Genomic DNA, 14,813 nt, shown 5'->3' on the forward strand with positions numbered 1-14,813 from the left:
CATAGCCTACTCAAGACAACCAGCGGGGAATGTTGAGATTGAGAGGAGAGTAACATTGATCAATGACGCAATGCATCAGCGCTACCAACCATTTTATGCCTTCAGACAGCAAGAAATAAATGGTGCCGTGTTTACATGGGTTTATTTTCAACGTCACCAGATAGGTCTTCTGCAGTCAGTCATATTCGTATGGCGGAGACACACGAGGCATTCCGGAATCCCGGTTTTAAAAGGACGCTTCCAAGAGCCAATGGCAGTGGTGGGGCAGTGTTTGCCCCCTCCCCTCTCCAGACGCGCCCCCAAGTGACCTTCCCTCTTCAGTGCAGGAGTCTTGAGCGCAACCGGTCTAGCTTTTAAAGCGAGGGGTGGCATGACTGCTGTCATTTAGTAATTGAACGGGGCATATAGAGGAGCTGCGGCGGCCACGTTCAGTTCTATCTCCTCTGCTTAAACCTTTGTAGATAACGCATCGTACGTCTTTCAGTTTGATTTAACCAGTAGGCTAGCAGAGAACGCTATACCTCGTTTTAAAATGTACCGGTATTTCGGGGAACTCCTCACCCGTGGAGCAAGTAATGCTCTGGCCTCGGGATGTGTCGATTCGGCTCTTCCAGCTTCCGCGTCTTTAATGCGGGTGCGCCACTACAGCGAGGCCGCTGGAGAAAAAGAAGATGACCCTAATTTTTTTAAAATGGTTGAGGGTTTTTTTGACCGCGGTGCTACTATTGTAGAAGATAAACTGATAGAAGACTTGAAAACAAGGGAAACGCCGGAACAGAAGAAGAAGCGAGTGCGTGGAATTCTCAGGATCATTAAGCCTTGTAACCACGTATTGAGTGTATCTTTCCCAATCAAACGTGACAACGGGGAATGGGAAGTGATTGAGGGATACCGGGCGCAACACAGTCAACACAGAACGCCCTGCAAAGGAGGTAAGTGAATTCCTGCATGAGTGAGTCCCTTAAAATTGAAACACTGATCCCCCAAGTTTTGGTAAGCATTGACTTCACTGATATGATGGATAAAATGTACAATTGGCCTGCTTATTACTGTATAGCTATCTGAAACTCATGCATTACCTTATGGGATTGCCTGTCAAGAAACACTGGTTATTATCATTTGAATGAATAGTAGGTAGGCAGCCAGGCAATTTGGCCTGTTCACTGGCTAAGGCCAGGCCAGGCGACTTCCCGGCTGAGCTGCACACAGCATACCTCTGTCAAAACAAAGCAACAGGTTGCTAAGGACGAAGGACTGAACTGAACATTCAGTTTCAGTTTCGCAAAGGCTGGGAGACAGAGACCAGCAGTCTAGCGACCAAACACTGTGTAGTATGTTATCTTTAGACATGAACGTTGAAAACCGATGGTAGTGGTAGGGTAGGTTGCTGTTGTTCGCTCATGGGCTAGGCTACTGCGCGTCTCTGCGCGCATTCCGCTTTCTGCTTATCTGTCCATGCGCATCTCAAACAGGGCGAGTGGGTACTGTAGATGTCGGCGACATGGACGCTGGCTGGATGAAGGTCTTCTTTAGGAATAGGCAACACCATGGCCTAATCGTTTTCGATTGATATCGCGAATGCAGTGGCTTTGTACTTATCCTGAGACCGGTTGGCCATACATGTTTGACCTCAACAGCTGCATTGACCCTGTTGGTCAGGCTTTTGTCTCTGGTGACCTGCACAAGAGTCGGTGGTAGCTGACCACTGCGCAGTGCGCACTACATGAGGGTCTCTGAGGATATCAGAGAAGTGACAGATGTTTGGAGAGGTTGCTGCATTGCATGATGGGTATTTTGCAGGAGGAGTGGTGATAAGTCACCCAACCTGTGAGGCAATCCCAGGTGTCTCTGTTTGTCAGAGTCGGTGTGTAAGAGGCTGCAGGCCCCTCTGTTCATTCACTCTCCTAGATACACACCATTTGGAAAACAGACAGAGACCATCTGTGGAGATATTTTAGCTGCACAGATATATTGTGCATCAAGCAACTCTGCAACACTGGAAATCACTAACCAGTTTTGATGCCTGTTGTCTGCCAAACTGATGTTATTTGTCCTATATTTCAGCCCAGTCCTCCAGGCCTACAGTTGCTCATGCAGGCCTAGTCAATATTTGGCCTAATGTTATCACTTTTATAGGTTGATGACACACTAGTCATAACAAACTCCCAAAAATCTTGAGCACCAATGAGGCCACCGATCTGTTTTTGTATGCTATACTTTGCATGGCCACTGGATCTGGTAGTTATTTTATACCCACTCAGTGACACGTTGCATTTATATTTAGTCCATTCATTGGTATTCTAAGCAGCTTACAGTTGCCACAAGGATTCGGTAGTTTTCAGACATGAGTATAAATACAACAAAGTTATGAACAAATTCCTGTAGACCAACACCATGAACCTAAGGTCCAACCGAAAGCATCAATTCTTCTAATTAGAAGAATTAATTAAAACTTTCTTGGCTTCCTTGTGCAACTCTTAGCTGCACAAAACTGTTCATACTTTTTATCCAATATTTGTGCTAGCAGAGCTGTTCTATTTGGCAGGGTGTCAGGGTGTGGTAGTATGGTGCTCCCTAATTATGCTGGGAATTGCGACAGCTCAGACTCAGGGGTTGTTGGTATAAAGTTGTAACAAATAAGGGGTTATGGATATGATGTGTCTGTGGGGTATTCTTTAAGATATGTACTTGTTAAGCTTGTGGAGGAGCGGTTTTTCGTTAATAATTCCCCTTGAAACCTCATAAAGTATTGTAGTAGCAAACCTTTGGCTCCTGACTTATTGAGTAGTACGCTGACTGCAGTGTCCAAGGTTATACATTCAAGGTCAGTCTGGGAATTGTCACTACTGTACGTAGGTCAGTGTTGGATCATAGTGCATTCAGTGAACCTTTTTAGTCAATGCAACTCACTTAGCACCCACAATATAGGCTAAAAATGCATGTATGTAGGAGGTGGCCTTTCAGAATGTGGTCTGTCATGGTTTTCTCATGAGTGACAAAGAATATGTTTTTGCCTTCTGGGATGCACATTTTTCAACTGTACCAGATATAGTTTGGCATGTAAGCCCAGCCTGTCTTTGTATGTCCTTTGTCAAATATTCAGAGACATGACCTGTAGTGAAACCATGTCATGCAGAATCGGTGCTAATAATATCACTGAATAGGAATATTGTTGAAGAGAAAGCCTCCCACCAGTGCATTGCAAGGGAATGGCTAAGGCAGATAAGGCAAGTGGTGTATTCTAACTCCGTAGAATGTAGGTGGTGTGCATTTCTCCTCATGTAGATTTGTCCTCCTGCAACGCTTTGTCCCACCCCAGATAGAGTTTCCCTGAGCGGACTGATTATGTCCACCTGGAGCATCTGAATAACAGAGCCACTGTGTTGATCAGTGTTGCAGATACATGTTACTGAAGGGCAGAACATTAGCGAAAGATGAGAGCGAATAGGACAATCTCTGCTATTGGCCCTAACTTGTCCCCCTTTGCAGACATTAACATGCTACACATGGTGCACACACTCCGCCAGCCTGTACACATCCACAGGCTCTCTGGGCGAGCTCAGTGCGGCTGTACACATCCACAGGCTCTCTGGGCGAGCTCAGTGTGGCTGGAAAAGCAGTGTTTGTCAGGCTCCACAGGACCGATTTCCCTGCTGTCAGTGAAACTCTCTTGTGTATAAACTCTCTCCACAGGTATCCGCTACAGTATGGATGTATCTGTGGACGAGGTCAAGGCCCTGGCTTCTCTGATGACCTATAAGTGTGCTGTGGTTGGTGAGTAACCCCTTGTGCATATGTTTTTGAGTTTCCTTTCCTTTTTACCCGCACAAGTAAAAGCATTTTGTTGTTCTTGTTGCTGATTTGACCAGTATCACTATTGCCTTATGCTTAATGTGTAATGAATTATTAAGCATTTTCGTGGTTTTGTGGAATCATGAAGAGTGTACTGAGTGAAGTGTCATCCTCTTGTCAGATGTGCCATTTGGTGGAGCTAAAGCTGGAGTGAAAATCAACCCAAAGACTTACACTGTAAGTATTCCGTGAGATACACTTCAGTGCCCTGATCCAATCAACACCACAAACACATCAGAATCATTAGCTACACAATGAAAAGGACAAATGTCTGATGAGAAGTCGTCAAGAGAATCAAATACGACCGAGAAACAAACAAGTCAATCTCTCCCCGAGTGTCCTAGAGAAACACCGTGAGCGGCGCAGCATCAATAAGAGGCCCCTGTAACAGCCCTAACTCAGTCAGCACTCTCCGTGGCCTTAGCAATTGTGTTTCTCTTCAGGTTATGCGCTGCTCAAAGAGCTCTTTCTCTTACTCCAGTGCTCAGTGTGCCAGAAATACAAAGGGCCTGTCAATGGCCGCTGGCTGTTATGGCTTGTTTTTGTGAGCTGAGAGACTCCGGAATCTGAATCAAAGTGCAGAGTTGCTTTCTCATGCACATGATCAACGCCATGTCCCTGTTTGTGAGCTCGTAATGAGAGAGCCGCTGTTTGGGGGGGGGGGGGGGGGGTGCTGGCCTTTAAGCGCTTCACTCGTCCACTGGATCTTCTCTGCTCCTTTTCCTTGTCGTATTGAATCTGCTTTTGGAGGAGAGGAGATGACATTGCTGTGCCAGAGGACTCCTCGCCTCCCGTCAACCCCTCCCCCATGCCCCTCCCCCTACTGGCTCAGCACCAGCCTGGGCTGCAGCTCTGTTTCTCGGTCCTTTCCTCCCCTCCTCTCTCCTCTCCTCCTCTCTCCTCTCCTCCCCTCCCCTCTCCTCTCCTCTCCTCCCCTCCTTTCCTCTCCCCTCCTCCTGCATCCTTGAGCCGAGCAGGCAGATTTTTCCAGTCCTGCTGTTAGGGTTAGGGACGGGTTAGGGTTAGTTAATATCCAATCCCTCTGTTCTGGGATGGGAGATTTGGCCAACAGGGCTGATCTGGCCAAGCCTGACAATGCCAGAACTCCACAGTGTGTGTGTGCTGGTCATGCAATCTTGAAATGTAATTCAGAAGATCAGTGACCTGTGGAGAGGGAGATAGGTCAATCCCTTTCTCTATAATGTTAAGCGATGGCCATTCATGATGTGTCTAACCCATATAAACCCCTATGGAGGATGTGCAGACAATAATGATCTCTCCGAGATGGATTTAAAAAATGGCAGACAAGATGACAAGTATACTTAAAGTGAGTTTTATAACAATCCCCAACTAGTAAAGCAGCCATTGGTGTGCGCTGTAATGGATTGAAGATTGAGGGAGTAAGCCCAAACAAGAGCTCTATTATTGTTGTGTTATCAAACGCTCTAATCAGATTTAGAGTTAAGGGGCAATAGAAACAAGCCCTGTACTCCAGAGTTTTAGTCAACTGGGCAGAACTGGGCATCTGTTTAATCAGTAGCTGTGATAATAGAACATGGACGGTTAGGGATCAAAGAGGAAGTTTCACATGGTTTAGGTTCTTGTTCTGGCACGTGACTGGGATTTAGCAAACACAAAGACATGTTGTGCTCATCACTAAACCTTCCTCTATTTGCCCCCTTGTCTTCAATAGGACAACGAGCTGGAGAAGATTACGAGGCGGTTCACCATCGAGCTGGCCAAGAAGGGATTCATCGGTGGGTATCCAGTGCCATTTCAGTTCAAGTAATGCAAAGAAAGCTGAACCAGAGTTTCATGGTATTGCTGCATCACCAAAAACCCAACCTGAATGAAAGAGATGCATGTTGATCGGTTGAACACATTTTTAGTTCAATCTCAGGACTATTGATTTTTTTTAGTTTATTTTTACTCCCATAAAGAGTAAAGACAGAATATGACCGTCAACTAAGGAGTCCTTTCTGAACAAGATAAACACATGGCATTATTAGAACTCTTGAGGAACGCTTGGGGTTAACGGCTCGGCCTCTAAACTAAAATTTCCTCTGTACTCCCTGACCCCGCCCTCCCTCCCTGGTGGAGCTGTTTTTGGAAAAGCATTCAGGGGGCAAGGCTGTGACTCACCAGTCCCATTTGTGCCCTCACGAAGAGGCTCACACACACCGTGTGAGCGTGTGTGTGTGTGTGTGTGTGTGTGTGTGTGTGTGTGTGCGTGTGTGTGCGCTCACTTGTTTTCTCCACTCTCTGCAGCTTGCTGTGTTTTTGTGTATATGCATGATAGTCCTGAGTGGGACTAAGGATGTGTCCCCTGTTATGTACTGAATAATAGTTTGTGTTTGTGTGTGTCTATCCACGTTAGTGTAGCCAGTCTAAACAAAGTAAGTGATTTGATCTAGCACAGTGTAACATTTCACACCGAGTCTCAGTCAGAGGATGATAACTGTGTTTGGGCCTGTTATGTAAGAGACTGTCAACTAAGGCTTAACATTGTAGAATGCAGCTTTGGTAGTCAGTCCACGGCACAAATAAAGACCCCCGAATGTGTTTGTGGATGTGCACCTGGTGGACGTCCTGTGTGGCGGACTGTAATTTGAGTGTCTGCCCACATGACCTCTGTCAGTATTCTTAACTGTCCACCTCCCCCGCCCACTCTACCAGCAGCTGCTCACATGCAGTAACACTCACACATCCCCTCTCTCTCTCCCTCTCTCGCTTTTCCCCTCAGGGCCTGGCATCGATGTCCCTGCCCCCGACATGAGCACTGGCGAGAGAGAGATGTCTTGGATCGCTGACACCTATGCCAACACTATTGCCCACACTGTAAGAGGCTCCTTTATGCTTCTATTCTGTGTTTACATGATAAGAGTGTTGGTGCCGCATGTTCCACAGATGTTGGGTAGAGCCCATGTAGCATCAGGTTTAGTTTGATATGAGATAATGCTTTCCTTCAGCAGCTGTTTAAAAGAGTAGGTCTGCAAACACTAATCCCCTAGCAGCACCCTATAATCTGCCGTCAGTGTTTGTGTGTGTCGTGTGTGAATGTCAGTACAGACACACACACACGCACGCACACGGGAGGGCGTACACACACACACGTGCCAGGCTAGATAGATTTCTAGGACTTCTTTCCAGACAACATACCTCTACTCAATCCTTTTGTCGACCTTATGGAGTAGACAAGACATCCATAGACATCCTGTTGTCCTATCCTATCACACTCTTCAAAGCAAAGGTTTAACTAGAAACACGGAAGCTATTCTGTAAAAAGATATGCTATGCATACCCTAGACACCATGTACCTAATAGCCATATCCTTGCTGAGAGCATAGTTCCGTTTCTTAGAAGGTGGCCTTGCTTAGTAGAATATGGTGTCTGAAGAGCTTCAACCTGCGTTCCTGATATATATATATATATATATATATATATATATATATATATATATATATATATATATATATATATATTAGGGCTGTCAATCGATTAAAAAAAATAATTTAATTAATTACATACTCTGTGATTAATTAATCTAAATTAATCGCATATATAATTTTTGCTGTGAAAGTATTTTAAATATTTAAATTCAAATGAATCATTGAATAATCAGCATTAGTGACATTAAAGTTCAAAAACTCTTTTATTATTATTTTCACTGTTCAAATAATGGCCATAATAATCTATGATAATGCTAATATGCTGAGGAAATACATTCACTTCGGGAAGAAGTTTTTTTTTTCACATACAAGGCATTTCAGGCCACAGATATAACCTAGGGGACACAATGAAAATAAATATACACTCCCCTTAATGTCAACACTTATTTCTTTGCATTGATGGGCGACTATAGAGTTGATGAACTCCGGTGATATGTAAATTCCTTGCTGCAGAGGATTTTCAACACTTTATTTTTTATCAACACCATCAGGCCGTTTTTTAAAAGTAAATGTTCCAATCAATGATCCAGGCAGCACGTTTTCTTCTCTCTCCTTCATTTTACAGTCTAATTTTTACTGACTAGAACGGCTCGGGGTCAAAGGTCATACGGAATCGATTAATCTGCACTAATTTTTTTAATCAGTTATTTTTTCTCAAATTAATTAATCGAAATTAATCAGTTATTTTGACAGCCCTAATATATATTCTTTATTAATCCCGTAGGGGAAATTCAAGCTGCAGTGCAGACAGGCAGCTTGGTATGCCGTGAGGCTACTCTGGGCTCCAGGTGCTGTGCTGGATGCGTCACGCTGCACTTGCACCCACTTGGCACCCCCCTCCCAGTCCCTCCAGAGTCCACTGTGACGCCTACACACACATCCCCTCCCACACACACACACCCCTACACACGTACATATGTGCAACCATACTCCAGCTGAGTTGGCCTGTCCTTAGGTTACCCTGTCTGGCGTTGTCAAGTGGACGAGGCCTGTCCCTATGTCACCTTCCAGTGAACATTCTGTGCCTTGCTGGACTCCAGAGAACGATCAATGTTTGTGGCCAGCCTGTTAGAGATTGCAGGTGTATTTGTGTAGCTGATAGATTGATGGGACATGGAGGACGATGTCATGGCTACGCCTCCTCTATTAGACGCCTTTATCTTTTTCTCCTCTTTAAAATTTGCACAGATCAGATGCCTTTTTTATGGATTTTCATGGCATGATGGACCCAGATAGTCCATAGAAATGGATGCACGTGTTTGTTTCTGCAGGACATCAACGCCCACGCGTGTGTGACCGGCAAGCCTATCAGCCAGGGGGGAATCCACGGAAGGATCTCTGCCACCGGTCGTGGAGTTTTCCACGGAATTGAGAACTTCATCAATGAGGCATCGTACATGAGCATGGTTGGTCTCACACCCGGCTTCCAGGACAAGACCTTCATCATTCAGGTACGCAACATTGTACACTGTCACGTATGCCACAATTAAACAGATGTTCATTGGTGTGAAGCATTTTAAATAAGGCACCTAAGCAAAGACGAGTCCTTAAAGACACAGTCCATATTTCAGTAAGGTATACTATGAAGCGAGATTAGTGGCCAAAAGCCAGAGATACGCTGAGCCAAAAGCCAGAATAGCATTCAAAGTTGATGAACAGGCAAACATCAAGGGCAATTGCCTTGCTGCTTGGCATTTTTTAACCAAACCACTTAACTCTAGAGCCAAGATAACTTCAAGTGCTGAAATGGGGAAGTATTTAATTTTTCTTTCAAGCTAATTCAAGGAAAACTCTGTTTTGTCTGGGATACAACTTTGGATGGCAGTTGTGACAAATGTAGTCACCTAGCCTAGCAAGCCTAGCAGAACACTCTGAAGTGTCTCTAATCACACACTGAAGTGCTCCAGCTCAAGGCTTGTACACACTAGGCCAGGTATCAAGAAGTAGAAATAAAACATTGATTAAGAAATTAAACATTGAATAGAAATTGAAAGGCCACATCATACATTTAAAACAATTTTTCCCAGCTTGCAAATTATTCTAAAAGCTCTCATATTTAGGCTGCAACAAATTAACCACAGGCTAGATACTGATAGAACACCACTGCATAGGAAGTTGTTGAGCATAATGCCATTTCACGACATGTTTCTCTATGTGTGACATAAAACTCCTTGAATCCTCATATGTTCTACTCCATACTTATGGAGTAATGGCTGTTATTCCTTTTTCGAGTTCTTAGCTGTGCAATTTTATGTCATTTTCTATGACTCAGTCTAGTATTTGTAGTAGCCAAGTGGAAATGCTCATTCTTTTATTGCAGATGCAGTGGAAAGGTGTGTGTGTGTGTGTGTGTGTGTGGCAATATGCTACCCTTTCCATGTGATAAGTTGGCAGTTTGAAACTATGCAGTGATACTTGTGACAAGAAGTGTTCAGCATCCGCTCTGCAGAGAGGCTGGGGTTGACAGGGTGCCGCCTGTTAAATTTGGTGTGTGAGCAGCTGTCTCGCAGCCGCTTGCGTGACCTGCTCTCTAAAGCCGAGGCCCAGTCCTTCCTCAAACTCTGGGAAAGTTCCCTGTCAGCGTCCTCAATGGCTTTCACTTCCTAAAAAAGGAGACTTGGTGTTAAAAAACAGTTCCTCTAGTTACAAGCATTCCTCTGCCAGAACTCCTCTCTCTCTCACACACACACACACACACACACACACAGCCTCAGATTTAAAATCAGACTTTGCACAGCTCTGCATATTCACAATACAGAAGATTAAGATTCAGAGCCCTTCGATCAGAAAGCCAGAAGGCATGGAGCTTCTGTCTTCACTTCTGACGTCTGTGCGTGATTGGTTAGGGAAGGGCTGGGCCTAATCTCTCCTCTTCAGTCAGAGATTATGTCCCCCTTCCAAATGACTTTTTCTTAGAGATTTAGTGATGCGCTCAAAAAAGCGGCCCTTTGTTTGTGAGTTAGCCAGAGCATTAGATTAGTTTGAAGGTTGTGGACAGGGAGTTCAATATGTAAGCTAAAATGGGGGAGGCTACAAGAGGTGACTGAAATGTGAGATGGTTAAAGTTGACTGGAGAGTGCCCTCTGGTGGCCCTTTAAAGAAGTGCCTGTGAGGATTGGATGATCTCTGTGGTAGAGGTGAAGATCCAATAGGGGGAGCTAGTGGTTCATCTCCAAATGCACTGAGAGGAAAACATCTTCAGGCGTGTAAAGGAGGTGGCATGCTCCTCCGTGCACATTTGCACTTGTCGGAGACGTTCAGCGGTCACATATGTTGGGAGGGTTCGAGTCCCCCTAACGACACCCCGTACATGCCGCGCTGATGACACAATTCTCTTCATGCACCAGACACAGACGCAGGACTATGTTCGGCCCCTAAGGGCTGAGTGCTTAGTTGATGTCATCACCACTCTGTGTGAGCCTCAATGGGTCTTCAATCTCGCTTCAAATGTTGTTGTTGTTGTTGTTGTTGTTGTTGTTGTTGTTGTTGTTGTTGTTGTTGTTGTTGTTGTTGTTGTTGTTGTTGTTGTTGTTGTTGTTGTTGTTGTTGTTGTTGTTGTTGTTGTTGTTGTTGTTGTTGTTGTTGTATTATCCACCCATTCATTGTGCTCTCCATAGGGCTTTGGTAATGTGGGTCTGCACTCCATGCGTTACCTGCACCGCTATGGTGCTAAGTGTGTTGGAGTGGCTGAGATTGATGGCAGCATCTATAACCCCAACGGCATGGACCCCAAGGAGCTGGAGGACTACAAGCTGGTGAGCCTCTTCTCTAGCCCACTGACTAGCCCCATCAGATCTGAGTCACTATGAACTCCACATACTAGCCCCATCAGATCTGAGTCACTATGAACTCCACATAACTGATATGTTGTTAAATGTGTGTGGGTGTGTCTGCATAGCAATTATCCATTGTTGGTATTTCCAATGGTATATATTTATGTGTACTTGTGCAGTATGTGTGGTTTTGCCTATTTTATTGACGTGATCTGTTTGATGCTGTGGTCCTAAACATTTCATTCAATGAGAAACCTATCAAAATGATCCAACTAAGCGTATAATAACTCCTTGGCATATCTAGTTTTATTGTCTTAAAATGACCTGTCCTCTCTCTCTCTCATGGTTTGACAGCAACATGGCACTGTTGTAGGCTTCCCCAACTCCAAGCCCTACGAGGGCAGCCTCCTGGAGGCCCCGTGCGACATCCTCATCCCTGCCGCCGGAGAGAAGCAGCTCACCAGGAATAACGCCCACAAGATCAAGGCCAAGGTCAGAGGTCACCGCTGACTTGTGTTCAGATCCGCGTAGCCTTTGTGGCTTGTTGTCTCTTGTCTCTCGCTCTTCAGTGTCCCCTGTTGCATAATCCCTTATGTAACACAGGCTGTATTGTGCTATGGCTGGAACAGCACACCAGAGAGAGCTAATGTAGGCTATTGTGCAGAGGCCCGGTTAAATTGCATGTAAGAGAGTGCTACATCTCTGTACAGATCATCTATGACAGTCCAGCCATGCCTGTGGAACATAGTTTTTTTGGAGCATAGGAGAGAACTTACTAGTGTGAACAAGTGAAAATAACTGTTTCTACATGGTTATTGACCATGTACATCTAACACAATCTGTTTCTTGTTGGTGCTTTAATGCAGATTATTGCAGAGGGTGCCAACGGACCCACCACCCCAGATGCTGACAAAATCTTCCTGGAGAGGAACATCATGGTCATACCGGTGAGATCATCTCTTAGTGTCCGCATTTTACAGAAGCAATGAAAAGGGCTCTGATTTGCACGAGTAGTGATTAATGCATCCATGATATTTGTGTGTGTGTTGAAGAAATCCTGCACACTCCTTTACGCATGCAAATACTTTATTATAGACCCTTTCAACAATAAAAACAAAAACAATGCTTGAACGTTCTATTTGGGCATCAATCTACTTCCTCTGCATTAAGATAACATATGGAATGTTAAAAAGGAAGTCTTGTGGGGCCAACTATGATGCTGATAATGGAACTCTCTTGAAAGGGTCCATACTTCACACAACGCTACGGTCACAAAGACCAAGGTCTGTGTGCGGGATTTCTTCAACACGCATTACTGGTGACCTTACCTTTTCTAACGCACCTGTCCCAAATGAGGTGTGCAAAAGCGCTTTTGAACTCATTTGTGTGTGCGTCCCTTTGCTCTGTGACAGGACATGTACCTGAACGCTGGTGGTGTGACCGTCTCCTACTTCGAGTGGCTCAAGAACCTCAACCATGTGAGCTATGGCCGCTTGACCTTCAAGTATGAAAGGGACTCCAACTACCACCTGCTGAGTAAGTCGAGGCTTTTTTCAGCCATATTTGTTTGTTACGGTGTCCTCCTGTCAACACTCCTCCTGGTGCTTGTGTATCAAGGGTGCAGGTTCTGCTGTTAGCTGTTCAGTCACATTCCTTCAACCTGTAAATATTGAGGGAGCATTAGTTAGTTCAACTGCAATCTCACGCTCTTCATGGTTACCAGAGTCTTCTCTCTTTGCTTACAGTGTCTGTCCAGGAGAGCTTGGAAAGGAAGTTTGGAAAACAAGGTGGACCCATCCCTGTCGTTCCCACTTCGGACTTCCAGGCCAGAGTGGCTGTAAGTATCCGTTGTGTTAGTGTGTATGTATAAGCTTCATGTTAAATTCAATAGAAATCCAGCCAACTGCTGTGCTAAATGCACCACGATGATTAACATCCATACAAATCTCACTGTGTCTGAATCTGTGCTTTTACAGGGTGCCTCTGAGAAAGACATTGTGCACTCAGGTCTGGCCTACACCATGGAGAGGTCTGCCAGGGTAAGGCATCACAGTCACACCGCCGAAGTACACTAGCTCTTCTGACAATGGGGAAATTCACTGGGCGTCCCACCCTCCACCCCTCATGCTATAAAGTGACTCACGGCTCCTCTATGTGTCCCATCTAAGGCATCCCTCTGGGTGTGTCCACTTTATCACCCAGTACAATGTTATTTAACATCGCTGTTAATTATACAGGCATGAGTCAACTCTGTGAGAATAACAATCATAACGATGCCCAGCCTTGGCCCCAAGCTGTGTGTTCACATGATAATTATGCCCACAAACACACACACACACACACTCTTTTTCTCTTGCACACACTGTACCTCTATGCCCTTTGCTCTGAAGCTGCTTTGTTAGCATACAACTTAAGCCTAATCGTGTCGGTTTGGGTCAATTTCAGCATTATAAAGATCATGTTAAAATGGATACGTTTAGGAAATTGTGATAGTTTTGCCGGTGACTTGACCTGGTGAGGATCCAGCTGTTACAACAAGCCCAAACTTGCTGCAAAACTTCCTTTAACAAGTTCAAAATATTAAAGAACCTGATTTGATGCAAATAGGTTCTTCAAAATGTGATTTAATACAAGTCTTTCTTACCTCTAAGATGGGTTCATATGTCTTTATATGTGATTAAGTAAATGGATACTGTATTTATATTTGATTGGTATTTTTCTGCAGCAAATCATGCGCATCGCCCACAAATACAACCTGGGGCTGGACCTGAGGACTGCCGCCTACGCCAGTTCCATCGAGAAGGTCTTCAAGGTGTACAATGAGGCTGGGCTGACCTTCACATAAGCGTCCAGTTCCTCTCTCTGCCCTGCCGTCCATGATAGCCGAGAAACACCCAACTGTCCTTCCTGACCCTCCTACGCCAATGTCCCTCCCGTTCCAAAGCTGACATATCAACAGTTTCACCCGCTGCTGTCATCATGTTCTGCTCAATGCCTCTAAATATTCAATATCTCGTCCAAACAAGATTAACCTGCTGAACTGGTAATTATTGTGATGTATAATGCTGTTTTTTGTTTGTTTGTTTGTTTGTTTGTTTGTTTGTTTGTTTTTCAAACATTTTTTGTACACAGGACTTATCCTGCATTTGTATCAGTCCTGTTGTTGGCTGTTTCTAATGTTTTGCCCTGAATAGATTGACATTGTTCAGTTACAGAGGGAGGGAAACCATATTTCCACCGATTTCACTTTTCAAGTGGCCATTTTATACCAGTCATTTAATGCACTCTGACAACAGCTTAGCAGGTAGCCCTTGTTCCAGTGACCTTTTTGCGTTATGTAGTGTTCATTTCACGACACTGAAGAGGCCTTAGCTCTCCAAGCTGGAGTTCAAGTTTTATATTTTACATTTTGAATGCCCCCATTTCCCCACCCACCCACATATCAGCAAACACCATATCATGATGTACTTTAGCTGAACACACTACCCATAATGCTTAGAGGCACTTTCTCTGTGTGCTACAGCTGACTGCATCAGTGGTGAACATTTGAGGTGTACTACTGTGATCCAACCGTCGGTGATTTGGTTGTGCTAGGTCAGCCGAATGTCTCAGTGCAGGTTAGTGTGGAGATGAAAGGAGTCCGTAATGGGATCAAGGAGCAGCTGAAACTTTCTTTTGGAATTCGCTTTGTGAAATTTGTATCGCCTTTTTGTTGAAAATAAATAATGTGGAACAATGA

At 44.6% G+C, this 14,813-nt stretch overlaps 1 protein-coding gene across 1 annotated transcript; it reads left to right on the forward strand.

Annotated features, from left to right (window-relative positions):
• Positions 1–329: 329 nt before the first annotated feature.
• Positions 330–14,813, forward strand: LOC125310630 (glutamate dehydrogenase, mitochondrial). Its single transcript, XM_048268237.1, has 13 exons — positions 330–932; positions 3,694–3,774; positions 3,974–4,029; positions 5,546–5,609; positions 6,596–6,690; positions 8,573–8,752; positions 10,919–11,056; positions 11,429–11,566; positions 11,941–12,021; positions 12,487–12,610; positions 12,820–12,911; positions 13,051–13,113; positions 13,800–14,813. Exons 1-13 carry the CDS (start codon positions 533–535, stop codon positions 13,917–13,919), a joined length of 1,632 nt encoding a protein of 543 aa, XP_048124194.1. The 5' UTR covers positions 330–532; the 3' UTR covers positions 13,920–14,813.

Source organism: Alosa alosa, chromosome 17, assembly GCF_017589495.1.
Source record: "Alosa alosa isolate M-15738 ecotype Scorff River chromosome 17, AALO_Geno_1.1, whole genome shotgun sequence".
NCBI classification, from domain to species: domain Eukaryota; kingdom Metazoa; phylum Chordata; class Actinopteri; order Clupeiformes; family Clupeidae; genus Alosa; species Alosa alosa.